General features: G+C 39.2%; 1 protein-coding gene across 1 annotated transcript; it reads right to left on the bottom strand.

Moving 5' to 3' along the window:
• Positions 1 to 914: 914 nt before the first annotated feature.
• On the bottom strand, positions 915 to 25,379 carry LOC137257624 (sodium- and chloride-dependent glycine transporter 2-like). The gene is made up of 13 exons (XM_067794953.1): positions 25,188 to 25,379; positions 12,253 to 12,384; positions 11,569 to 11,848; positions 9,953 to 10,085; positions 9,527 to 9,661; positions 9,112 to 9,215; positions 8,637 to 8,761; positions 5,573 to 5,685; positions 4,584 to 4,715; positions 3,784 to 3,883; positions 3,391 to 3,491; positions 2,646 to 2,813; positions 915 to 1,402 (listed from the first exon to the last, which is right to left on the bottom strand). Exons 1-13 carry the CDS (start codon positions 25,369 to 25,371, stop codon positions 1,226 to 1,228), a joined length of 1,884 nt encoding a protein of 627 aa, XP_067651054.1. The 5' UTR covers positions 25,372 to 25,379; the 3' UTR covers positions 915 to 1,225.
• Between the last annotated feature and the right edge of the window lie 1,875 nt (positions 25,380 to 27,254).

Genomic DNA, 27,254 nt, shown 5'->3' with positions numbered 1-27,254 from the left:
TGTTATATTAGTTCTCATTTAATTATTGTGTTTTAAAGGAAATTGGTTTCATGGGGGTGAAGTACTGTAAAATCATTGTTCCCCTGAGAGGGTACGTGAGTCCCCAAACGTCAGTGTAAACATGCCATGATTTTTTAATGAAGAATTCTTGTTATTTTAATTTTGGCTTACATTTCTTACACTCGCCAAGGGATGATGCCAATCCATCTAGGGTCCATTCAGGTAGCAAAGGCATTGTAAGTCCCCATGGTCCCTAGTATGGTGACCTGCCTTTAGTTGTTGGCGATCTATAGCCTATTTTTAAGTTGTGTTGTCCCATATAGTTAAACTATTTTAGATTTAATTACTAGTTTTACATGTATTTCTGTGATATTGTAGTTATTTTACTATCCTTTGTTGACAGGGTTGTAAATCTGTCTTGAATTATTGTTAATCTATATATACTGATGTATTCACGACATGGCTGTAATATGGCCAAAGTGTAAATTTTAACTCACCGATTTTAAATGGACATCTGTGACATTCTCGTGATTTTACTCCTCTTCTTCAGCAGGGTTTAGTTTCTTATTTTCTTGATATCCAGTGTAAGAATTAATTGCTTTCGTCACGATATTGCTGCAACATTGCCGATGTGCTGATAAATATTAACTCACTCACGTACTCACTTAAAGAACGTTACACTGAATTTAATGTATGTTCTAGCACATACGTAGATTTTGCGTTTTCTTCTACTTGGAGTATCTCCGTTTGCCCATAGTCATCACCCACAAAGCAAAACAGGTTGCAACACTTCTTGCACGAGTTGTCCATATAGAATCGGGTACCAGATCTCGAATTAAAGCGGAATGCCTGGGCATTTGTAGTAACAGAGCAGGATTTAGTTCCATTACACAGCAAAGAAAACAATATCACCATCACCACAAGCATGGATATTTTATTGGTTGTTAACCACCACCACCACATACAAATGTATAAAAGAAAGCATGTACAATTCCAGTGGCTAGGAGGATCATACGTTCACTGACTACTTCATAACACAAATGGCAATCAATGATGATGATGAGAAAGAGGAAATGACGTTTTCATACAGGTATACGTGTGTATAAAACTGGTGCCATGCATATCTGAACGACCTACTGTTGCACTATTGCACACAGTGGCACAATACTGTGTTAGAAATACTAAGGAATACTTAAAACATGGTGAATGAGCATACAATGTAAGACTATGCTTCAGTAATAACACATCCCTGGGTTTCCTGTGTGTTTTCGTCGGCGTCATGTGAGTTGCCTGTCAAGATAAGAGGTTCTGCCTGACAGTGCATCTTCTGAAGATACCGTTCTTTGTCCTCAGGCAGGAGTGGACCCCAGTCAGTTGACGGAGAACTTGCGAGGCGGAGACGCTGTTAAATGAACAAAACCCTGTCTCAGCAAAGTAAGCAAATATATACAAAGACCTAAGTTATGTAATACCAACAATCCTCACATATCTCACGACTGAATGAACCACGATCTCAACCCGTTTGAGAATATCTTGGAGATGACTGTCATCGTGTGCAACAAAAGGATTCTTCTGTACAGAACCTAGCGGAAATGGAAGCTGCTTTACACGAAGACTGGAGGCTGACAGGGGTATGTGGAAGGGAGTGCTGGCTGTCATACAGCCATATATAGTTACACTCGGCATTGACCTTGAATCGTGTAACACACGTGAACTGACATTTGACGATAAAGTTGAACTCATAAGTCCACTGCACATTTCCGACAACATGTTACCAGGTATATGTTTATCAACCATTACAAGGGATTTTACAATTTCATCTTTAAAGGATCTTCCTCATTTAAGTTCTCATTAGTTCTTGGTGTTTAACCGGAATCTAATTTGATTAATACATTCTGATGTACTGTAATTAATACGTTCGTTTTAAATTCGGTGGAATGAATTAATAACTTTGTGTGTTGCTGCGCTCTCGAGGTGGTTGAAGTTGCGTAGAATATTTTTCCACCGAAGAGGGTATTTAGGACCACACCAATGCATAGATGTACTTGCCGGAGGTTTACTTGTAGACGTTTGGTTGATTTAATTTATGACAAACGTGTTAAAAAATCACCAACAGCTGAAGCGATGATGTTAATACAGGTAGGGCCCATTCAGACAGCAAAAGTAATCAAAGCCCCTACGTTATCTAGTCTAGTATGGTGATCTTCCTTCAGTTGTTGGCGATCTATAGACTGATTTTATATTGTGTTGCTGGGAAATGATTAAGCATTATACATAAAGCTCAAACTAGTTTAATTAATGTGTTATAATCTAGTTCCTTAGGAAGTATAAATATATTTATTTTCAGTGTATGATTGTTCGTCGATATGGCTGAAATAATGCCGATGTGACGTGAAAGTGTGGCAATATCCTGCCCAACGAAATGAACAAAATACAGGAACATGTCCAAATGGCCAACAATGCACTTCATTGTTCATTAAAGTGGAAATATCCTCATGTCTACGCAAACATTTTGAAGGCTTCGTGACTGCTACGACTGTTTCAACCGTGTAGATATAATATTAATTAATATTAGTACCTAACACGAACTTTTGAAACATACATCATATATGTTTATCCATATCCTGCACACGACGTTTCGTTACCTCAAGAAATGTTCCTTCCTGCTTGATGAACTGGTATACCAACATGACAGGTATTGGCAATGACATCACAACGGCCATTAAGATTCCAATCACCTTTGCGTATTCAGGGTATATGTACTCGCCGTAGCTTGGAGGGTTGTAGACAAACAGGGAAAGAATCAGGGACGCCTGTGAGGGATAAACAGTACATTAAGTAAGCTATGAGTGGTTTGGCCTGAACAGGATAACATATTTCACGGAAAATTTGCAGATGCGAAAATAAAACCGGGGTTGACTGACGATTTGGTAAAACGAAAACAAAAAAAAAACAGATTCAATGCCAACTGGGTTTCGGAGCCAAGATTATACGTTTGTGATCCTTCTGACCAGCACACCTCTGCACAAGGAATCGTGAGCCCCTACATGAAGAGCGCAGCAGTGTTGTCACTCGATTACACGACTTTCCTTGTCAATTGTCTGTAGCCAGTCGACGGAACCTGACATGTAGACCGCCATGTAACCCTCTGTATCTTAGCACTTAGCAATATTTATCTCCGATCTGTATTCCAGATGCTTTTCTATTACATTCACCACAAACGAATCACTTGTGTACTCACATCAGCTGGTACAAGATAACGTATAACTCAATAATGAACAAATGCATCTCAGTGTTGGAGGCATGACGCTTTGGGAGCAATACTTGTGACACTCAGCACTATTGAAAGAAAGCATTACTTAAATGTGATAAATATGAAGTTGAACTTACAAAGAGGATGACAGGGGTGAAGTAGGAAGACAAAACTTTCAGCACCCATGGATAACGTCTTCCCATCATCATCTCAACATCGTTACTAAATCTCTCCGAACCTGTGGAAAGGTTCATCATATGCATGATATGTAATGTTGACATCATAGGGAAATGCAAAACTTTTGAAGTAATTGTTTTTACTACAAAGGCCTCTAGGAATGTTTGTCATTAAAAATACCCCAGAGATATCATCTAGCTACGTCGAAAGCTTTGAAATGTGTCTAAGAACTCACGCACAACCCAGTAATATTGCACTGAAATTAAGTTTGAAATTTCCCTTATCTGTATGTACAGAGCCCGTGGTGATAAATGTGCTATTCTGGGTAACCATCTCCCTAAACTCAGACTTACCATAGATCCAATTAATGGCGACACACTCCAGACATCCAACGATCAGTACGTTGAACGAGGACGCATACCAGTCTAATAGCTGAAACAGGTACACACCGCCCTGCAAGAACAAAGGAAAAACAAATGCCATCGACAAAATTCACTAAACGTCATAACTTATAAACTGATGAGTGTCACAAAATTAAAGCAGTGGTGTTTTTGGAGGAGGTTCAAATCCGATCAAAAGTTACACGAATAGTTCTCATTCGAATGAGGATATGACCTCGAATAATCGAGTACAAAAACACGAAATCCGTACACTAGATCAAGAAAATAATCTGCAACTAAATAGGAAACTGCAAAATACATACATGAAAATCAACATTGTTGTCAAAATATTGGAATAAGACAGTAAATGTATATCAGTGAATACTACGCATACTAACTTATCTCCCATTATGGAAAAAGTAGGAAACGCCTCTCATTCTGATAGTTGTGGTGCGATCTAGCCTGTAATATATCATACCACTTTATTTTCTGGTAATATAGAAATGGAGAACGATATTCCCTACGCTTCACTTGTTCTGAAACAGTTACCTCGTCCACAAGTTTGTATGTTTCCCAACGCCACAGACCTCTGCGTGTTTACAAGTCACAGTGCTCGGTTCCTCGGGTGACATATATTTTTTGGATATACCTTTAGCAAAGGGTTCACTCCAGTGCAAATCCATTTTTTGAAGCCTCGAACTCCCAAATAAACCCTCAGAAAGTGATTTATAAAAGCAATATATAATGCATGTTACTTGTTCAAAGAGCCTTACTTGAGTTGCATAGGGGATGGAAATTGCAAAGTTGAGTAGACATACTCCAGCAGTGACATACACTCTTCTGTGCTGAAGGACTTTTGGGTACGTTTCTATGATAGCAGCTATTACTGTTTCCAAGATCCCAAACTGTAAAAAAATGCATATTTGTAGTCTGTATATATTTACACTGAATACAAGAAGTAAAGATATTATGATGTGAAATCTCTTAGATTGGTTTATACCACCTCGTGTGTCAATAGACAAGTCTTTCTCTGTACGTGTTGTGTAAATAACAATGTCGCACTTCACCACAGGCGCCCACCGCGGGTCTGAAAATGGATAAACTAAGTCCCGATTTACTATCCAACCCTCTTACTATATAACCTGTTAAGGAGCATCACCAAATCACAGCGACGTGATCGAAAACTGGACAATTACGCACTAGTCATTGAATATATCGTATTTTAAAAGTTCCAGGAGTATCAAAAGCTTCTGTCCACATGTCCGATGTGTGTGGGGGGATATACACAGGATAGTCGAGGGGATGCACTTGTTTTTTATTAAATCGCCAAAGACCGAGTTGCTGTGCCGGAAGTATACACAACTAGGTCGTCAGCGACGGGCTTTAGGACCTCTGACAATCTTATTGTTTAATAATGTAAACTACAACTTCACGTGGCTGAAAAAACTGGAGTGTGTTTTGTGCACAAAAGTGCTGGCCAGTCAGATTGCCTGTCAGAAGTAACGACAGCCAACATACTGTACCAACAAATAGCAAGACCTATAACCACATGGGACAAAAGACATACGTTCAAGTAAAGAAATGGTCCAGTTAGTGAGCGAGTAGGTTAATATTTAGCGTCAAGTCGGCAATTTTTCAGCCAAACCGTGACGAACATGTTTGATGAAAAGGTCCAATGACTTTGGCTTGAAATGTTTACTACAACCAAACGTTTGCAAGACACGTTCTACTGGTTAACGCTTATAGTCTAAAGGATATTTACCACGGAATCTATTCCAATTGTCAACAGCATGATGAAGAAGAGCACTGCCCACATCTGAGAGAATGGTAGCTGGGCAATTGCTTCAGGATAGATGATGAACCCTAGCCCAGAACCTGGTACAAACAGTTGCTGATTTAGTAGAGGCTGTATAACATATAGTCATGACATATGCATACGTTGTTTTCATACGACATTCTACGGTCCCTAGTTTGGTGACCTGCCCTCAGCTGCTGTGACCTTTTGCCCATTTTTCATACATTGTACTGATCAAAGAAGTGATTAATTTTACAGTGGCTAGTTTTTTTATTCCCAGTCTAGTTATTTTTCTGTCCCTTGTGGACATTTTTCATACGTTATTTACATGTATTTTTAATTTGTAATTTGTCACGACTTGGCTGAAATATTGCTGACGTGACTATAAATCTTAACTAACTCACTCAGACAATCATAAGGCATTGAGATATTTGTGAATTGATTGAGGTACAATGTTTAGGATTGCTCCATCAATACAACGTCGGGAATATATCCTACTCAGCCATCATCCCCGAGTGATTGAACTGAGTCTTCAATGAACGAACGAACACTTTTGCCATTCAGTCACAGAACATCACCGTGTAGATGCTACCTGATATGAATACAAACCATTGCCCTTTAGCATGTGTGGACGCAGTGTCGAAAGGTGATTGAGTTTAGGCATCTTAGGTTGGACACATAGTACCTACCCAATTCAAAACGTCAACGCTAGAAGATAATCTTGATTGTTGCCAAATAACATTCCCAAGGGTATTATCCTAAGAACGTTATATGAATTGATCACTGTTGTCTTAATAACAACGAAAACGTGTGTTACCTGAAGGCATCCTGATCAATATCCATAGAAGTATCGACGAGACAATGATCAATGAAAATAGCATTATTACTATGGACATATATTAAAGAATAATATACTACAAACAAAAAGTATGGGAACACTCTAAACCTTGATAGTCATGTATAATCAAAATTGTGGTGAGCTGCACTAACTACATTTTTTTAAATCAGAAACTTATGAATTACAATATAAACAGGGATATCTGGAATTAAAGTGTAAATATAATATATACAAATCCATATTTACAGATGGGTACAAGGACGGTGGCGCCGTAGCTTGTGGCACTGTCAGTGGATCCAGGACATTACAGGACACTTCTCTTTTTACAGCGGAAGCTAACGCCAAATTAATAGCTCTTGAATATATTCAAAGGCACCCTAAATATAAATAATACATAATCTATTCAGACTGTTAATACAATGGCCAATTTTACTGGCAAGGCAACACTCAGCAAATCTGTGACAACACTTCTCATTCCACACTTACAACCGTGATCTGATGCAGAAGAAGTGGGACTTCCTAGTGGGTATCAATAAATTACATGTAATAAAACCTTACATTGGTTATACCTACTTCGGTTGTCAGTGCAGATTTGCACATTTGTATTAAAGGTGAAGATCCACCGATTCGTATTCCGTGTGACAGGTCGGTCACGGCCAAGTATATCCTGTTTGACTGTGCTGAATTCTCCATCACAATGGACCAATATTTCAAGGTCAAAACTGTTTAAAATCTTTTCAACGCTGCTAGTTCTCATTTATTTACTGTGTTTAAAAAAATTGATTTCATTGATGAATTATGATCAATATGCCCTGTAGATAGTTGCATTTTAATGATTGGTAGATTAGTTACAGAGATTGTTAGTGCTGTACCATCAAAGGGGGTTGAAGTATTGTAAAAACATTGTCCTGAGAGGGTACGTAAATCCCTACAATCTAAGGTCAATTTACATCTACCATTCTTTAATCGTGGCATATTTGGTATTTTGATATTGGCTTAAACTCAGCACAGTCGCTAGCAACTGAGGCGATGATGTAAATCATTCTTTAATTACCCTGTTTCACATGCTAGTTTTATGTTTACATCTGTGATTCTGTAGTTTTTTACTGTCCATCGTCGACAGGTTTTGATCTTCCAAATATGTTCAGTTTTTACTGAATAAGTTGTTTTCGGTTTTCATTTTCTTATTGTGTAAATTCTTTTTGTCACGTTATGACCGAGATATTGCCGATGCAGCATTAAATATTAACTCACTTACTCACGCTAAGGTAAATACAACTTGCTGTGCACTAAATGGGCACCTCAAACAATATGTTTGAACATCACGTGAAACAAAGGATTCAATGCTTGTTGAGTTTGAGTGAAATAAAACATTATCAAAAACAGCAAGAAGACGGCGAGTAAAAATTCTTACGCATTCACCTCTCTGTAACCATGCAATGACACTGGTTCTGTCGTTCGCGCTTAAAGGTCCCATGTTGAAGAAGTTTGGAAGCTTAAATACTGTCTGCAACTTTTTTTAAAGGAAACGTTGCCACAAGCTGCTTGGGAAGTCTTCCACATGCACTGGTCTCTTGTGTTAGGGCGTTCAGCACCCTTTTTTGTGTCGCTGTTTTGGACAATGTTTCATTTCACTCAAAATCGACGAATATGTAGGTAGTTGATTTACTGCACGTTGTAACATGTTGTTAAATGTGCCCGTTACGCACAACAATATGCATTCACCTTAGAGTATACATGACCAGTCAAGTTTATACATTACTATCACAGTAGAGGGTGTTCCCATATGTTTTGTTTGTAGTATTTATAAGTAAATACGTTAGTTAACGTTTTAACTTTTGACTAATGAATAATGACTTAAATGACAGGCCAGATTTTGTAAAATTCTTTTTCCCCACTGAAAAAACGCACGGACGGACCATAAGACTGAACACATCTTCTTGTTGAATGCATAGGAAAAGCAAGACTTATGGATGTCAACTTCTTTATAGTGACTAACGCGACGTTTCGGAGCGCATGTTTGCTCCTGTATTGCTCCTTCACCTGAAAAAGGAGCAAGCATACGCTCCGAAAGGCCGTGTTATAAAGAAGGGCGGAAATAGGGACTGACAGAGGATACTCAAATACTGCCCCTCTAGTGCACGGGAATAATTATCCACTGCGTGGAGTCCACATTACAACTAAACTCTTTACCCGATGATACAACTTCTGATATATGTATTTGAGCCTGATGTGCCATGAAACCCAGTGTAGAGAAGACCACAAGACCACAAAATATACTGCTGGCTTCACCAATGGCAGTAAGTAGCATTACGTCTCTGAAAAGAAAATAATAGTAACATCATTACGTCAGTGTGATCCATACCTGGAAAAGTTGCAACAAACAAATGTGCTTGCGTTTCCTACCAATGAACAGATCTCAATTAGAAAAAGATGTAAACAGATGTAAACAACTGCTACACGTGTAAGAGATCTGTTAGAATGATTGGTTTTGTTTTCGTGATTATTATCTTCAGACATCTGATAAATAGTACAATGGGAACTAATTGTTCGTAATGTTTCGAATTCAACATGAATAAAGATTATGTAGTTTTCATTTAATAAGACTTTCAAAAACATTTTACAATATCTCATTGTCATTTTCTCCAGTAGAACAAGACCTGTTCACCTGAAGCAATTGTTGTTGAAGTTGTTGTAGCTGCTCATGGTGATGAGGCCTCCGTAGGTTGTACTCATAGAATAAAACCCTTGCAACAAAGCTTCCAGCCAAACCTTTCGATCAATTAAAAACACATTCCATGTTCTGTTGTTACATGAAAAACTGTTATTCTCGTACATTAACAGTATTACATTATAAGCACACAACCGATTCGTATTCAGCACGAAAAAACAACCCAAGAAGAAATAGTATGCTTCCTTTTAATTCAGAAATGCCTCTCTCATCCTTACAATTCACCTTTCTGAGAAATTTGACAGTTCAAGACATTTTATCTTCTCTAAGCTTACATTCCGTTTGATAGTCGAATATGATGGGGAAAACACTTTCCTACTATTATCATATTAATACTACACGAGCATCTAACCTGTGCATTGCCGAGCCGAGAGAAGTCTGGACGGAGGAAATACAGTATACCCTCACCAGCACCGGGCATCATGCACGACTTGACCAGCAAAGCCGTCAGGAGAACGTAGGGAAGAAGGGCAGTCACGTACACAACCTGTCAGTGAAAGCTAAAAGCGTCACAGTACATGCTGACCCCCCACCCCTAATCAACAGCAACAAAAACACAACTTAAATAAACAAACACCCAAAACAAAACAGCACTGATAGAATTCAACCCCACCACTAACGTGGCCATCTGTTGAAAAGGCACCTTTGATTATAACAAATTAAAATCTTCAGAATGGTGTTTTATCTCTTTTCCTGTGTACATCAGTCAGTACTTCTGTTTAATTCTTAAAGGTGTGACGGGAGTATTGGTCTGAAAGGTATAACATTGGTATCCCACCTTTCCAACAGACTTCACACCTTTCATCATACACAGAAATGCAAGAAACCAGGAAATGAGGATGCAAACGACGAGATGAACCTGAACTGTTCCAAAATTGCCAATGCCGCTCGAAACTCGCAGTGTGTTGTACCTGTCAAACCAATATACTTTATCGACACAGATCATATAACACTGGATAAAGCTGCTGTTTGAAATTGTAAGTGTTTTTCGCGCACTTTCAGGGGATTATTGTTTCTCAACTTTGATATCTGTGACATAGTCATGTCAGTGGCAAGTGCAAAGGTAGGTCTGCATGAATATGCACATATACATGAACGCACCGATGAATGTAATGTATTTCGTATGTGTAGGAAACGTAACCATATTGAATTACCTCTGCTGGATCAAGTATCTAGTATTCCCTATTCTTTTTGTTGTATAATATACGGTGGAAAAGTTTTAGATTTCATTACTAGTTTTAAATTGTTAACTAGTTATTTTACTGACACTTCTTCACAAGGTTTTAGAATTAACCTTTATTTTTTATGAAATTAGAATTTATTTTAGTCACGATTTGACTGAAATATTGCCGAAGTGACTTAACTCACTCACTCGCTACTGGATCATCAATAACTATTTAAACGAAATACATTGGAAATACTCGGAACGTATTTCTACATATTTGACTTACATAGGTCCACTATCTCCTGAAGAGCTGATGTATTATCCATCAAAGCAACATGCAGGTACCACATATATAGCTAGTCTCATCGATTCATTGTGTGATCAGCTACCAAAAATAGCTGGCGATCCACAGCACATTCTGCTGTTAGCACACTTGTCTGTTGTAAACTGCACAATTGTAACGGATCGTTCTGGATGAAAGTCTACATTTGCATTATTCTAGTTCCTTTACTGAGTCTTTTTCAACAGGTTTCATAATGCAACTTTATTTGGTGTTAATGCGTATCGTCTTGTAGACAACATATGGCTGAAATGGTGTCAGTGTATGTTTCCATCTGATTTCACTCACTCTTGTGTTCACACAATGTGGAAGAAGCCTGGAAAGTTTGGGGACGAGTAAGTTAAAATTTTACGTCGCATCGGCGATATTACAGCCACATAGCGATGAAAACAAGGTAATCAACTTAAAATATCTGTCGACAAAGAACAGTAAAACTAACTAGACTACCACAGATGTGTATATTTTTAAACTAGTACTGACACATAAAATACTTTAACTATACAAGTCGATACAACATAAGAACTGGCTATCGATCGCAAACAACAGAAGGTAGATCACCACACTATGAACCATGGGGACTTACATTACTTTTGCTTACTGCATGGGCCCCAGCTGGATTTACAACATCCCTTCAGCCGCAGGCGATTGTTGGAAAATTTAGCCAAGAGTTGAAAAAAAAGGTGGTAATTTTCAACTTTACTTTGAAAGTTTTGGGACTTGCGTACAGTTTGGTATGACAGAATGTGTTTGGTATGTGCAAGGGCGTGTCTTTGAATTCAGTTGTGAAAATCAGAAGCATGGGCGTCTGGCACAGTCAAATGGCACATATATGTCTTACACACATGTACTTGTTACCGTTATGAAATGTAACTAAAACCTAAGATCTTACTGCCAAAACTCCTCTGACGCCGTCAACGTTACATTAGGCTTCCGCCATACAGAGTTGAGCAGCCGATGATCCTCTGCACTGTTAGAGAGGTAGGCGTCAGTGGTTGATATGTTGCTGCTGAGCTTAGTGATACACAGGGGCGTGTTCCACCAGTTGCCACACGTTGTCCATGGCAACACTGGCCAGAAGGACTGGTACAAGTAGTATATAGACCAGGCAATGATGAGATTATATGGCAGGACTGAAGTGAAAGAGGCTACAACCTGGGTGATGCCAATACCTGAAAATAGATTATCATATGGCAGTGTTAGTTAATCATGAACGAGGCAGTGATGTAATGGTATTAAATCGTCAAAGTTAGGCTTCAGAATAGAGCAGTCATGTGCAAGTCGCCATGGGTTGACTGCTGATGAAGGAGCTGAAATCGGGAGCTTCTTGAACAGCCGGAAAAATTCAACATAATCTAATCTAGCATGTTACAGAATCCTCTGTCTCGCACTGTATGGAGGCACTGTATGGAGGCAGTGTAAGGGTCCTCACCTCTTACGACAAGCATAGTCACCTTTCATGTCAAGCATAGGGTGCTGACCTCCACGAGTTTCGTGTCATAAGTAGCGATACAGTTGTAATAGTCAAAGACTTTTGTTGACTTGCAGATTTTGTACAGAAAGGTATGTGACTGACCTTTCAGTAAAGGACAAATGGACCATACATGTAATGCACTCCTGCTTGTGAACTGGCCAATGGAAGCCTCAAGGAAGAAAAGTGGAACGGAGCATGTGAAAATCCCAGCAAAATAGGGAATAAGAAACGCACCTGCGAAACAGAACAAACTTTATGAGTATTTATAATATATGCTCAAAGCCATCAAAAATGAAATTTGACGTTCATACTTTCTTTACTCACACAAATACAAACATAGACAGGTGTAAATGGCAGATATGTTTTAAATAAACATCTGTGGATTAATCGGAAAATGTCCAATCAACAACGACAGTGACGGAACAACGACATCAAACAAAGGTGGGGTCACTTGCAATCAGTATCGGGTGTGTTCACCCTGCACTGCAAGTCTCCGGGGGCACAGATTTCTCAGAAACAGCTGTGGAATGGTCTGCCAGTGATGTAGAAGGGCCGGTGTCAATTCAGCACTTGTCTTTGGTCATGGCACTAGCCCTTCCTAAACGACTATGTTCATATACAGTTTGGCGCAGGTCTTTCTTCTCGACGTTATAAATCTGTTGACGTCCATATGCAAAGTGTACGTTAATTCTGCGTTAAGGCGTCTTCGCATCCTTTGGTATCTTGTCCCAGTTGTCCTCTTTGCAGTATTAGCAGGTGCTTAGAAACGATTTCGCAAGTTTGACTCTCGGATATTGCGGTCCCGCCGAGCTGGATGCACGTTACAGTGTCTGACAATCGTCATGTCTGAAGAAACGCCGCTAACCATAGCGAGAAACTGATTTTATTCGTCTTGTGTCAAGCATGACATTTTCTCAACGTCAGTCAGTTTTACAATTCCCTGTGCTTTGAAGGGGCCTAGGTGCAAGTAATGGACGTGCACAACGTGTTTCATGACTGCAGTTCTGTTTACGAGGAATGTCAAAGGTTCAGTTTTAAGCATCGAGTGAGTGAGTGAGTGAGTTAATATTTAACGTCACATCGGCAATATTTCAGCCATATCGTGGCGAGAACATTTAATACTGAAACGGAAGATACGTATTTCATAAATAAACCTGTCATCAAAGGACAGTAGAACAACTAGAATATCACAGTTACAATTTAAAACTAGTGTGGAAAGTTAAAACTAATATCACTATCTGGACAAAACAATATAAAAACAGACTATAGATCTCCAACGACTGGAAGTAGATCACCATACTAGGGACCATGGGGACTTACAGTACCTTAGCTACCTGCATGGACTCTCGTTGGATTCACATCATCCCTTCAGCCTCTGGAGACCGTATGAAATGCTAGTCAAAATTAAAATAGCACAAATACTACGATTAAAAACCTGGTAGACTTAAATTTACATCAAATGTTTTTGGACTTACGTACCCTCTCAGGAGGACAATAATGTTACAATGCTTCAACCTCCTTTGAGGGTACAGCCACTAACAAATCAAGTTACTAATCTAAACTACCATGAATTAAAATATATCTGTCTACAGAAACATATTGCTCAAAATTCAACCATGAAATCGATTTCCTTTTAAAAAAAACAATGATTAAATGACAACGAACAGTGGTAAAAAGGTCCTTGATAGTTTTGACATTGAAAAATGTATCCCTTGTGACGGAGAATTCAACACAGTCAAGCAGGATATGCTTGACCGTGACTCGCTCATCACAAGGGATACAAAACGGAGGATCCTCACCTTTCAGTATATATTCGTGCGTGTATCTTGTGTGGCCAATGCGACATCGTCGCATGATTACCTCTTCAAATCTGGACTGACAACCAAAGTAGGTATACCCAATATAGGGTTTTATTTCATGTAATTTATTTATGCCTACTTGGGTGTCCCACTTCTTTTGCATCAGATCACGGATATAAGATCAAATGGTGGATCAAATGGTGGCTTTATAATCACTGTAAGGAATAAGAAGTGGTGTCACAGATTTGTTGAGTGCTGCTTTAGCAGCAAGTTCAGCATATGTGTTACCAGAGATGTCACACTGGCCAGTAGCAAGATTATTATACAATTCAAAAATTTCAATTAAAAGTGGATGTCCACAAGAAATATTTTAATAGCCTGAAGGCAAGAAAGAAAGTCGGAATAGATTATATACTGTTTACGTTTATGGTGTCTTTGAATATATTTAAGAGCTGTTAATATGGCGTTAGCTTCTGCTGTAAAAATAGAACTATTGTCTGGTAATCTAGAAGAGATTGTTCTGGATCCAATGGCAGTAGCACATGCAACTGCGCCACCATCCTTGGACCCATCTGTAAATAAGGATTTGTAATTGTGATATGTATGTTTCAATTGATTATATTCTTGTTTATACTGCAATTCGTTCGTTTCTCTTTTTTGAAATGTAGTTAATGTTAGGTCAACCTGTGGCCTAACCAACTGCCAAGGGGGAGAGGAAAGAACACGGAAAGGAGCTATATTGTCCAGCTCAATACCAGCAGCAGCAATAAACGGCTTTATTCTGAGCCCAAGTGGCGGAACAAGAGAAGACTTTTTGCTGTACAAATCCTCATGAAGAGGATTGAAACCACAGTTATATGCAGGGATAGATTCGTTAGAATATAGTTTTGTGATCTACTGTAAAGATAATTTGATACGGCGTTGTGCAAGAGATGGTTCATCGGCCTCAACGTAAAGACTGTCAATAGGTGAAGTTCGGAAAGACCCAAGACAAAGTCTTAAACCTTTGTGGTGGACAGAATCAAGAAGTTTAAGGTTGCCTTTGCATGCTCCACCATAAACGATGGAGCCATAATCAAGTTTAGAACGTACGAGTGATCGATACAGATGGAGAAGGGTAGCTTGATCCCCTCCCCATTTAGAATTTGACACCACTTTCATTTAGTTTTTGATTTAGAAAATTTAAAGCCGTTTTCAAGGCACCGTTTATTTATCTTGCTTAAATACAACTGCAATTGCCGTTCAATGGTATGCATATCTTTACCACGACAAGAAATATTAAAATCATCCACATATAACGATCCATCAACTGAATCGTTTAAAACTTTAGATAAACTGTTGATCTTGATGCTAAAAAGGGTGCCTGACAAAATACTGCCTTGTGGAACACCCTGATCCTGATTGTAATGAACAGACAGGGTAGAACCCACACGGACCTGGAATTGTCTTTTATATAAAAACTTGGCAATTAATTCAGGCAAACAACCTCGCAACCCGAAGTCATGTAAATCTCTTAAAATGCCATATTTCCAAGTAGTGTCATATGCCTTCTCAAGATCAAAAAAGATAGACACAGCATGTTGTTTATTAATCAGCGCGCTTTTCACAAAACAAGGCGATTATTTATCATGCATTCCATGGCCTTGCAAACACAGCTAGTTAATGAAATCGGACGATAATTGGATGGATCCGTATGATCACGTCCAGGTTTAGGTATTGGTACTACTATGGCATCACGCCATGAAGAAGGAAATTTCCCGGAAGTCCAAATATCATCACAAATTGATAAGAGCGTCTCTAAACAGTATTCTGGTAAGTGCTTCAGGAGTTGATAATGTATGGTATCAGCTCCTGTAGCAGTATCATGAGCTTGATCAAGAGCAGTATGGAGTTCATGAATAGAAAAAGTTTCCTTATAATCTTCCCCATTATCAGACTTGAAATTAATAGTTTTCTTTTCTTATTGTTTTTTATATTGCTGAAATTTAGGTACATAATTAGAAGAGGAAGACTGTTTAACGAGAGTTTCGCCCCGTTTATTAGCAATATCTGAATTATCAGTAAGTAATTGATCTCCATGTTTAAGATGATGGACAGTAGATTTAGTAGTGGGAGTGAGTGAGTTAATATTTAACGTCACATCGGCAATATCCCAGCCATATTGTGACAAGAACATTTAACAAAGGAAAGGACTGTATGTATATTATAAAATCTGTCGACGAAGGACAGTAAAACAACTAGAATATCACAATTTGAATTAAAACTAGCGTGGAAAGTTAAAACTGATATCACTATCGGGCAATACAGCATACAATCGGGCAATACAACATAAAATCAGGCTATAGATTGCCAACAACTGAAGGTAGATCACCATGCTAGGGACAATGGGGACTTACAGTGCCTTTGCTACCTGCATGGACCCTAGTTGGATTTACATCATCCCTTCAGCTGTTAGCAATTTAGTCACATCTACCCAAACATTAAAAATACACATATGTTACGGTGGAAGTCTAAACGTACACGAAATGTTTTGGGACTTACGTACCCTCTCAGGAGAACAATAATTTTATGGTACTTCAACCCCCTTTGAGGGTACAGCCACTAACAATTCAAGTTACTAATCTAAACTACCATGAATTAAAATGCAGCTATCTACAGAACATAATAATCAAAATTCAATGATGAAATCAATTTCTTTTAAAAATCCAAGAATTACATGAGAACTTACGGTGTTAAAATGGTCCTTAGTTGTTTTTACATTTCCCTTATGATGGAGACTTCAACACAGTGAAGCAGGATATGCTTGACCGTGGTTCTCTCATCACAAGGGATACAAAACGGAGGATCCTCACCTTTCAACGGGTATTCATAAGTATATCTAGTATGGCCAATACGACATCGGCGCATGATTGCCTCTTCAAATCTGGACTGACAACCCAAGTAGGAATAACCAATATAGGGTTTTATTTCATGTAATTTGTTGATGCCTACTTGGGTGTCCCACTTCTTCTGCATCAGATCACGGATGTAAGATCTAATGTTAGCTTTAAAATCAGTGTATGGAATAAGAAGTGGTGTCACAGATTTGTTGAGTGCTGCCTTGGCAGCAAGATCGGCCATTGTGTTACCAGATATGCCTACGTGACTGGGTAACCAACAGAAGACGATGTCGTATTGGCCAGTAGCAAGATCATTATACAATTCAATAATATCAATTAAAAGTGGATGTTTACATGATAATTTTTTAATCGCCTGAAGACAAGAAAGAGAATCTGAATAGATTATATATTGTTTACGTTTATGATGTCTTTGAATATATTTAAGAGCTGTTAATATGACGTTAGCTTCTGCAGTAAAAATAGAACTATTGTCTGGTTATCTAGAAGATATTCTTCCGGATCTAATGACAGTGGCACAAGCCACAGCGCCACCATCCCTGGACCAATCTGTAAATAAGGATTTATAATTGCTATATTTATGTTTTAGTTGATTATATTCTTGTTTATATTGTAATACATTAGTTTCTGATGTTTTAAATGTGGTTAATGTTAGGTCCACTTGGGGCCTAACGAACTGCCAAGGAGGAGAAGAAAGAAGACGGAAGGGAGATATGTTTTCCAGTTGAATGCCAGCCGAAGAAAGAAATGGTTTAATTCTATGTCCTAGAGGCGGGGCAAGAGAAGATTTTTTATTGTATAAATCCTCGTATAGGGGATTGAAAACACAGTTATTGGCAGGGTTAGATTCATTAGAGTATAGTTTAGTAATGTACTGTAAAGCTAACTTAATACGTCGCTGCTCAAGAGATGGTTCATCAGCCTCAACATAGAGACTGTCAATAGGTGAAGTTCTAAAAGAACCAAGACTAAGTCTTAGACCTTGGTGATGGACAGTTTCAGGTTGCTTTTGCAGGCTCCACCATATACGATAGAGCCATAATCAAGTTTTGAGCGGAGGAGTGATCTATACAAGTGAAGGAGGGTAGTCTGATCTCCTCCCCATTTTGAATTAGAAACAACCTTTAATAAATCGAGTGCCTTCAAGCATTTGGCTTTCAGGGATTTAATATGGGGCAAAAAGGTCAAATGTGAATCGAAAATAAGTACCAAGAACCTGGCCTCCTAGACAACTTTGATAGCGGTGCCACTTAGAAATAGTTCTGGGTCTTTATTAGGTTTATATTTACGGCAGAAATGTATACAGTTGGTTCTTGATTTAGAACATCTCTCAAAATGCCATATTTCCAGGTTGTGTCACATGCCTTCTCGAGATCAAAAATGATAGACACAGCTTGTTGTTTATTAATCAGCGCGTTTTTTACAAATGATTCCAAACGCACCAAGTGATCGACAGTACTTCTGTTTTTACGGAATCTGTTATGAGGTTATTTGTTTCAAAGTACCAAACAAGTCGATTTTTTATCATGCGTTCCATGGTCTTGCAAACACAGCTAGTTAATGAAATCAGACGATAATTGGATGGATCCGTATGATCACGTCCAGGTTTAGGTATTGGTACTACTATGGCATCACGCCAGAAGGAAATTTCCCGGAAGTCCAAATATCATCACAAATTGATAAGAGCGTCTCTAAACAGTATTCTGGTAAGTGCTTCAGGAGTTGATAATGTATGTTATCAGCTCCTGTAGCAGTATCATGAACTTGATCAAGAGCAGTATGGAGTTCATGAATAGAAAAAGTTTCCTTATAATCTTCCCCATTATCTGAGTTGAAATTAATAGTTTTCTTTTCTTGTTGTTTTTGATACTGCTGGAATTTAGGTATATAATTAGAAGAGGAAGAGTGTTTAGCAAGGGTTTCGCCGAGTTTATTTCCGATATCTGATTTATCCGTAAGTAATTGATCTCCATGTTTAAGATGATGGACAGTAGATTTAGTACCTTTACCTTTAATTTTTTGGACCATGGTCCATACCTTGGACATGGGTGTCCGAGAATTTATTTTAGATACATAATTTTGCCAAGATTGGCGTTTGTTCTGTTTAAAAGTACGCCGTGCTTTAGCATTTAAAATGTTAAATTTATTTACATTATGCACCATAGGATGGCGACGGAAATAATGTTCTGCTTTTTTCCTTGCCTTCCTAGCTTGTTTGCGAATATGTGGCACTGCAGAGGACTTTGGTATACACTCATCAGCTATGGAGTTCAATTCATCAGAAAAGCATTTAATAGCATCAGGAACGTCAATAAACCGTTCGGGTTTAAGTTTTTCAGAACACAGTGTTTCATATAAAGCCCAGTTAGCCTTTTTAAAATTTCGTCTTGATGATGGAGGAACATCAGATGGAGTTACAGATTTTAGTATAGTAGGAAAATGGTCACTTCCACAGAGGTCATTGCGGACTGACCATTCAAATTCATTGAGTAGTTCTGAATTTGTGAGTGACAAGTCAAGAGCAGAATAGGTCCCTGTACCAGGGTGTAAATATGTGTTGGAACCATCATTATAAATACATAAGTCATTGTCATAACAAACGTCTTCCAACAACGTACCTTTAGTGTTTGTATTTACACCACTCCAGAGTGGGTTGTGTCCATTTAAATCTCCCATTATAATACAGGGCTTCGGGAGTTGGTCATATAGAGCTTGAAGATCAGTTTTAGCAAACGTCGAAGACGGTGAAATATAAAGAGAGCATAGCGTAAATGCTACATGTAATCTAATTCTCACAGCAACATCCTGCATATTAGTAATAAGTAAAATAGGACTTTGAATAACGTTTTGTCTGACTAGAATGGAAGATCCGCCAGTGGCCCTATCACCCGGAGGTGCAAAACAATGATATGCATTAAATTGACGAATGTCAAATGTATCGGTTTGTTTTAAATATATCTCTTGGAGACATATCGCTGAAGGTGTAAAATCTTGGACTAATAGCTGTAATTCATGTAAATTAGTCCTCAATCCTCTGCAGTTCCACTGTGCAATATTATTGGAATAAACTATCTTTTGGGGGGATTTATTGGGGATATACCCCGCACTCTTTTGGAGGGCGACAAGCTATTTGCCCTTGAATGGACGTTTTCAGAAACGTCCATGTCTTCAAGAGACCCGCATTTATTGAACAATTGAATTATGTTCTGTGACCCTTTAGGAGCTCTGCCACTTTGTTGTTTTGAAGCATCAGACTTTGCCTTCGGTTTAGTTTTCACCGTTTGTTGACTATCAGCTGTCGATTGAGACTTTGAGTGTGACTGATATGATGATTTGTGATCAGAAGAAGACTTTGATGTACTAAGAAGTGATTCCTCAGTCTGTGATGATATAGCAGGGTACAAAAGCTGTGGAGAATCACAATTTACCCATGTCAAGGTAGTTTGGCAGCCTGTGCTTGATGTTGTTTCAGAGCTAGACCCCGATGATGTTTTAGCTACTGTAGCATAACTTTCTGGAAGATCAGATCTCTTTACCAGTTTTTCTTTTGCCTCAGAAAAAGAGATATTTTGAGTGAAATTTATTTTATTGATCTCCATTTGCTCTTTCCAAATAGGACACTGTTTAGAAAATAACGTATGGTCGTCTGAGCGATTGGTGCATTTTATAATCACTGTCACAATCTTCTGTTGTGTGTGTCTTCTCACCACAGTGAGCACACACAACAGACAATGTGCAAGTATTTACACCGTGTCCATATTTCTGGCATTTAAAACACCTGGAATGTAGGTATCAACTGGAATGTTACAGTAGCCTGCCTTCACTGATTTGGTTGCATTTGGAGATGAAAAAGTAAACAGGTACGCTTAACATAGAGCACACTTTCATTTCACATCCTATATCAAGGTCCGACATATCAGCAAACAATTGATCCCGATCTCTAACGATACCTTTACTCGTGTTCAAGATTTCGTACGGAGAGAAAGTGACCGGAATGCCCACAAAAGATTTAGTGTTCATCAGGTTGGTAGATTGTTGCTTTTTCACGCATTCAATTAACAGCGCACCCGAACGTAAGCGTCTAATGTTTTTCACATCCCTTGCAATACCTTGAATACCCTTGGATACAGCAAAGGTGTTAAGCTTTATCGGTGTCTTGTCAGGAGTCTCAATTACAATGAAACGCGGCCAATACTCAGTCGATGCAGACGGTCTATGGTCAGTATCAACAGGGTCAATATCAAGTGGACGTTTTGTTTTTTTTGGTTGGAGTTTCATAAGCCATGGTTAGTGCAATATGGTTCATCATCCGAGCTCCCCACCCACTACGGAGTATCACAAGGACAATGCTAAAGCAGCTTGCAGCACCAAGGATATCTGGATGATATACTCCAGCAGAAGAATTAGAAATAATTAATCTACCAGATTGGCCCATGAGCCACCGCCTTCTGGGCATAAGACTCTAGGCAAAAGTTCAGAACTTCAAAAGTGCAATTTACAATTAGAAAAGCTCAATGAACAAATACGCCAAGACCGAAAATGAAAGTCCAAATAAAAATTTGTGCAATGACATATATATATATACTTCATGCACAGGGCTTGGCATGACCAGCCGATTGGTTGAAAAGGGCCCATTCAACCACCCGTCTAGGCGAAGTCAGGGCCAAAGTGGTGTATAGAGCAACAGGGACACGGTTGCAAGCCCCTATTGCCCTCAACCACCAGGATCCCCTCCTCTGCCGACACGGGCCGCAACCCACGGCAAACGGGTTGGTGGACCAAATATTCCCCCGGGTCCACAACGGGGGTGAACGGCGTTACCCAGCACCCACCACGAGGAGGCGGCTCGCCACGGGTGCCTTTAAGCATCGAAGTTCATGAAAGAGGTGAGTGAGTGAGTGAGTTTAGTTTTACGCCGCACTCAGCAATATTACAGCTATATGTCGGCGGTCTGTAAATATTCGAGTCTGGACCAGACAATCCAGTGATCAACAACATGAGCATCGATCTGCGCAATTGGGAACCGATGACATGCGTCAACCAAATCAGCCAGCCTGACCACCCGATCCCGTTAGTCGCCTCTTACGACAAGCTGAGTCGCCTTTTATGGCAAGCATGGGTTGCTGAAGGCCTATTCTACCACGGGACCTTCACGGGTCTCATGAAAGAGGAATGTTCTGGGAGTCAAACTCGAAATGGGCAAGAATATCAGCCTTGTATCCCTACATCATCTGTACCGGAGGAAAGAAATCTTCAATACAAGTTTTGTAAGTTCTAGGATGACAAATACCAATTTAATGGCTTTCAGTATATTAAGCTTGAACGAAATAACGACACAGCGTATTGCAATAAACCCACGTGGTCAACGTGTGGGTAGTTGCATACTCGTTGCATCTCGTACGTCACACTAGTTTCATATCGCTTTGACCTGTGTCGTCACGACTTAACCTGACATTTTAACGACTTGACTGGATTACCGATGACCTCCATATTAGGTCACGTTGAGACGGAACTATTTTTGTCATGCATAACAAACACACTAACACATTCAATCTACAACCTATATGCGCTGTCGGAATGTAAACATTGTGATTCATAATGCGTTCATTCATGTCTATAGCTATACACCAAGCAAGGCCCCACGTGTACATCAGGTTTATTAAGAAATTACAAGAGTGTCTCGAGAGTGGCCTCTAAAACAATGCACTTAAAAACTAAAGTTGGAGCCTGTTGGCCTGAATAAAGTCATGATGTTCTTGGATGCAACAGGGAGGTTAATGTAATGGCTGCACATTAACAATGGGTCAGACAAAATAACCTGGGTGGATCAAAAAGCAGGAACTGAATAGCATGGTTCATTTACTCAGGCTTGTGTGAAAGCATAGCTGACACTATCAATAAGACATTTAATTGCAACGTTAGCCTGAAGCCTACCACACATCAAGAAAACCACTAAGTAGCTGTTGGGAGGCCCAGGACTTCAGTAGAATGTGTGGATTTGAAAAGGTAATCCCAGCATGTGTATCAGTCTGCTGACCGATCTATGGAACTGTCTCAGTAGATCACCATCTCTCAGCCCACTTATCTTCCAATATGCTAATAGTACAGCTTCGCAGGCATACGTAAAGATGCACATCTACCCATACAGCTGTAATCCACCCGTACATCTGTATATCAATCCATACAGCTGTAATCTACCCAAATATGACATATGGTGCACCTATACATCCACCCATACAACTGCACATCTACCCATACACCTGTACACCCACCCATACAGCTGTAAATCCACCCCATACATGTACAGTTGTTCATCCTCCCATACACCTGCACAACCTCTACCATACATCTGCACATCTTCTACCCATTCAACTGTCCATCTACCCATACAGCTGTACATCCACCCCATACAGCTGGATGTCTAACTGTACATCTACCCATACAGATCTCACATTCATGTGAATGATGGCAACTTTTATATTCCTTATCATGGAAAGTGACAGTTCACAACCCCTATTGAGGGTTATTTTCTCATTGTCTGTACTGTAGTACACAGAGTCCTTATCAGCTTAACTACCTTACCATGACTATGACTACCGCCTTTCTCATCATTAGAAAGTGTTTGTACCAGATATATAGTGCACACCTAAACATACTCTTGCAGCGTGACACATGTTCATTAAATGTTTTTAAAAATTGTAATTACTATGTCTGTAATGTTCAGCAATTAATAAAAACCACAAAATCTTTACTACAATGATTATAGATATCTGCCAGACTGCTATTAACCATGAAGGAACAAAACAAACAAACAATGATCACATAGCTGCTTGAGGAATGTCGAGGTCACCCTGACCAGCAAATGCGACACACAACATACTGATTCAGTCCAGTGGCGATCCGTTTGTATACCCGAAAAAATTCATTCCACAAAGGCCATTTGTTCAGCTTGGAGCATAAGAAAAGTTTGTAACCGGTTCGTCAACTCTAGAAATGAGCCACCACGTCCAAAGTAAAATCTTTGTAAATAAAAACTGTGTAATCTCAGACTGCTATTAAACATGAAGGAACAAAACAAACAATGATCACACAGCTGCTTTAGGAATGTCGAGGTCACCCTGACCAGCAGATGCGACACACAACATACTGATTCAGTTCAGTGGCGATCCGTTTGTATACCCGAAAAAATTCATTCCACAAAGGCCATTTGTTCAGCTTGGAGCATGAGAAAAGTTTGTAACCGGTTTGTCAAGTCTAGAAATGAGCCACCACGTCCAAAATAAAATCTTTGTAATCGTGACCGTTAACGAACCAAACATACAACCACCCAGACTGGGTTCCTCTCTCTCTCTCTCTCTCTCTCTCTCTCTCTCTCTCTCTCTCTCTCTCTCTCTCTCTCTCTCTCTCTCTCTCTCTCTCTCTCTCTCTCTCTCTCTCTCTCTCTCTCTCTCTCTCTCTCTCTCACACTCTCTTTAGCTATATTCTTCAGTTTATCAAAGAATACCTGAATCGGATCCAGACTATTGACAAAAACATCATTATTCAAGTTTTCAGTGCAGCGTTAACGAACCAAACATACAACCACCCAGACTGGGTTCCTCCCTCTCTCTCTCCCTCTCTCTCTCTCTCTCTCTCTCTCTCTCTCTGATTTGATACCACTGTATATACTGTCATGGTCGTTTGTACACACGCATGATGCATTCATTTCGTTATGTATGCATGGTCATAACGCTTCATTTCATACTCTTGCCGATCAAATAACGGATGTAATGACCCAAGCCTTACATTATTTTTATTAAATTTAGTTTGTGCGTTCGCGAATCAGTGAAACAGAAATATGTCGCAAGCATGTCCTTTTCATATAGAGTGAATCAGAGCAGAATGTTAATTCTGTATTTTGGGTATTTCAGCCAAATGTACATGGATGATTCAGAACAAAGAGGGGAAATGTCACATGCAAACATCACGTATTCAATTTTATTCTAAATTGATAATAAAAATTGCAAGGCCTAAAATACAATTATTTTTATGCGTAATATATAATTCTATACAAAAGGTGATGTTTGCATGTGACATGTCCCCCTCCCTGTTCTCATTCAGCCATGTACATTTGACTGATACCAAAATTACCGAGCTCCGTTCATTATGAACTGGTTGTCCAGTTCGCCAACCCTGGCCTGACATTCATTCAGTGAAGAAAATGGTGTGACAGACTGAAACAACGTTTGGAATCAATGAAACATGTTGATTTTGATGTCACTCTCTTCATTATTCCATTCCAGATACAAACAAATCAACTCTTCAATTTAATGACATGCTTTACGAATATAGTCACACTTACCACCACCATTTCTTTTACAAAGGTAGGGGAATCTCCAAAGAGAGCCAAGGCCAACGGCAAACCCAAGGAGGGACAGAATGTACTCTCTCTTCCTTGACCATACCTCCCTGGTTCTCACTTGATCATTCTTCCCGTTGGTGGATGCTTGAGAGTCAGCGTTCAGAAACACGTCCGGCTCCGACATGACAGAAAGTCTATGTTAACTTGTGACAGGTGCAACACGACCAATCCTGTAATAAGTGGAAATATGGCGAAGCCTACCATTGGTTGTGAACATGTTACGCCCGCCTAAGTTAACAGTCAATATCCCGACACCATTCGTCTACTTACAGAAGCGCATGTAAAAGGATCAAGTCGACTAAATGGTGGCCATTGCTCGGTCTCTCTCAGTATCATAATTTTGTTCGTCGAAATGGTAGTTAATTGTGTGTTGAACATAATTTTCCCTAAATGTGTTATTTAACCCTACATAACAGCTTACAGTTCCAAAACTTCCACATATTTTCATTGTGTAATATATTTGGATGTGCTGCGTAACGGCGAATATGTTGAACGTGACGTTGAGCTCGATGCGAAGTCATCTTACTGGAATATGATAATATCATACTGTGACACTGTTTGCAATGCACCCCTTTTTGCCTTCGAGGATTATCAGAAGTAGAATGCAGACTCGTTATAATTAGACCCCAGAAATATATTTGCTGACACGCAATATCTTGTTCATGTACGTACAACATTACTTACATATTACCTTTGTTGGAGAAATACAGGCTAAACTGGTCCAAATTGAAACTTTGAAACTGTTTGAATACTTCTATAATGCATCAAGTGCTGTATTTCTAAGTTTTCGTGTCTATGGACTTCCTTTCATATAATTATATACAACTTAGTCGGTCAAACATGTCGATCCCTATATCGTCTATAGTATTACGCTGTGGTAGAACCAAGCGCATACAGTATGTTTCTTTAAAGTGGGAGAGTCAGTGAGTTACAATTTATCGTCACATCGACAATATTTCAGCCACAGCGAACATTTAAGTGTTTTACATAGTAAATTAGGGTTAGTCATAAAGAGTTAGTCAAACAGACTTGAATATCATAATATCAAGAAATACAAGTACCATATATCTCAAAAATAGACTTCAAATTAGGACAACACAATATAAAACGACTGTTGATCGTCAACAACTGAAAGTAGACTACCACTCTATGGACCATGGGACTGGATCTTGAAAGTGTTGTCAGAAGGGAAAAGAGTCGCCCCTGGTTTGAAGTTAATCTTAATAATAAGTTGAGGAATATCTAACTCGGTGATATGAAGAAGTGTACCAAATCATGTCAAATGTTTTCTCGTTTTGAATGATGACAATAATAATAAATATATGTTTGCAATTCGTCTTATTTCACACCATATGGCATGCTCAAAACGCACAGAGAATGTTATTACTACACCGGATAACCCATACTGACTGTGAGACGCTAGGAGGTTAACAATCCCACAGTGTACCCATTACCTGAGGCAAGTTTGAGCAAACTCACTTGTCCAATGTGAGACCACAAGTATCTCACATCCCATTTATGAATTAATGAAACATAGGATCTTAATACTGTTAATTAACGTCTTCACTGGATGAGATTATGGGTGAGTTAGATTATTGTTCCGTGAGACGTATTTCGGGGTAGGCGGGTGGGAAGTTGGGGGGGGGGGTTGACCTACTCAGGTCCTACTCAGTGTTCATTTGGTGCTACCGGTGTTTATGTCTACACTGCAGTTGAAGCCCCAGTAATAATACATCTGCGTACAGGTCGTCGTCAGGAAAACACACCTACATCAGACTAGTCGTATCTCCAGGTTTCAGAGTGCCTCCTGATGTAAGAAATCACTGACGGCCCTTGCACGATGTGGCCTAGCCTTGTCATCCATGAAGAGTACCCTTGTGTATAGACGATGATCGTCGGAATGTGGTAAAACAACCCAGTGTGTAGTGTCAGTCATTTTGCCTAGTGATTACAAGGTCATGTTTACAGAGGCATGCAAAGAATATCAATGAGCCACGCCAAACGGTA

This window comes from Haliotis asinina, chromosome 12 (assembly GCF_037392515.1).
Source record: "Haliotis asinina isolate JCU_RB_2024 chromosome 12, JCU_Hal_asi_v2, whole genome shotgun sequence".
NCBI lineage: Eukaryota > Metazoa > Mollusca > Gastropoda > Lepetellida > Haliotidae > Haliotis > Haliotis asinina.
This window is presented reverse-complemented; position numbering and strand designations above follow the sequence as displayed.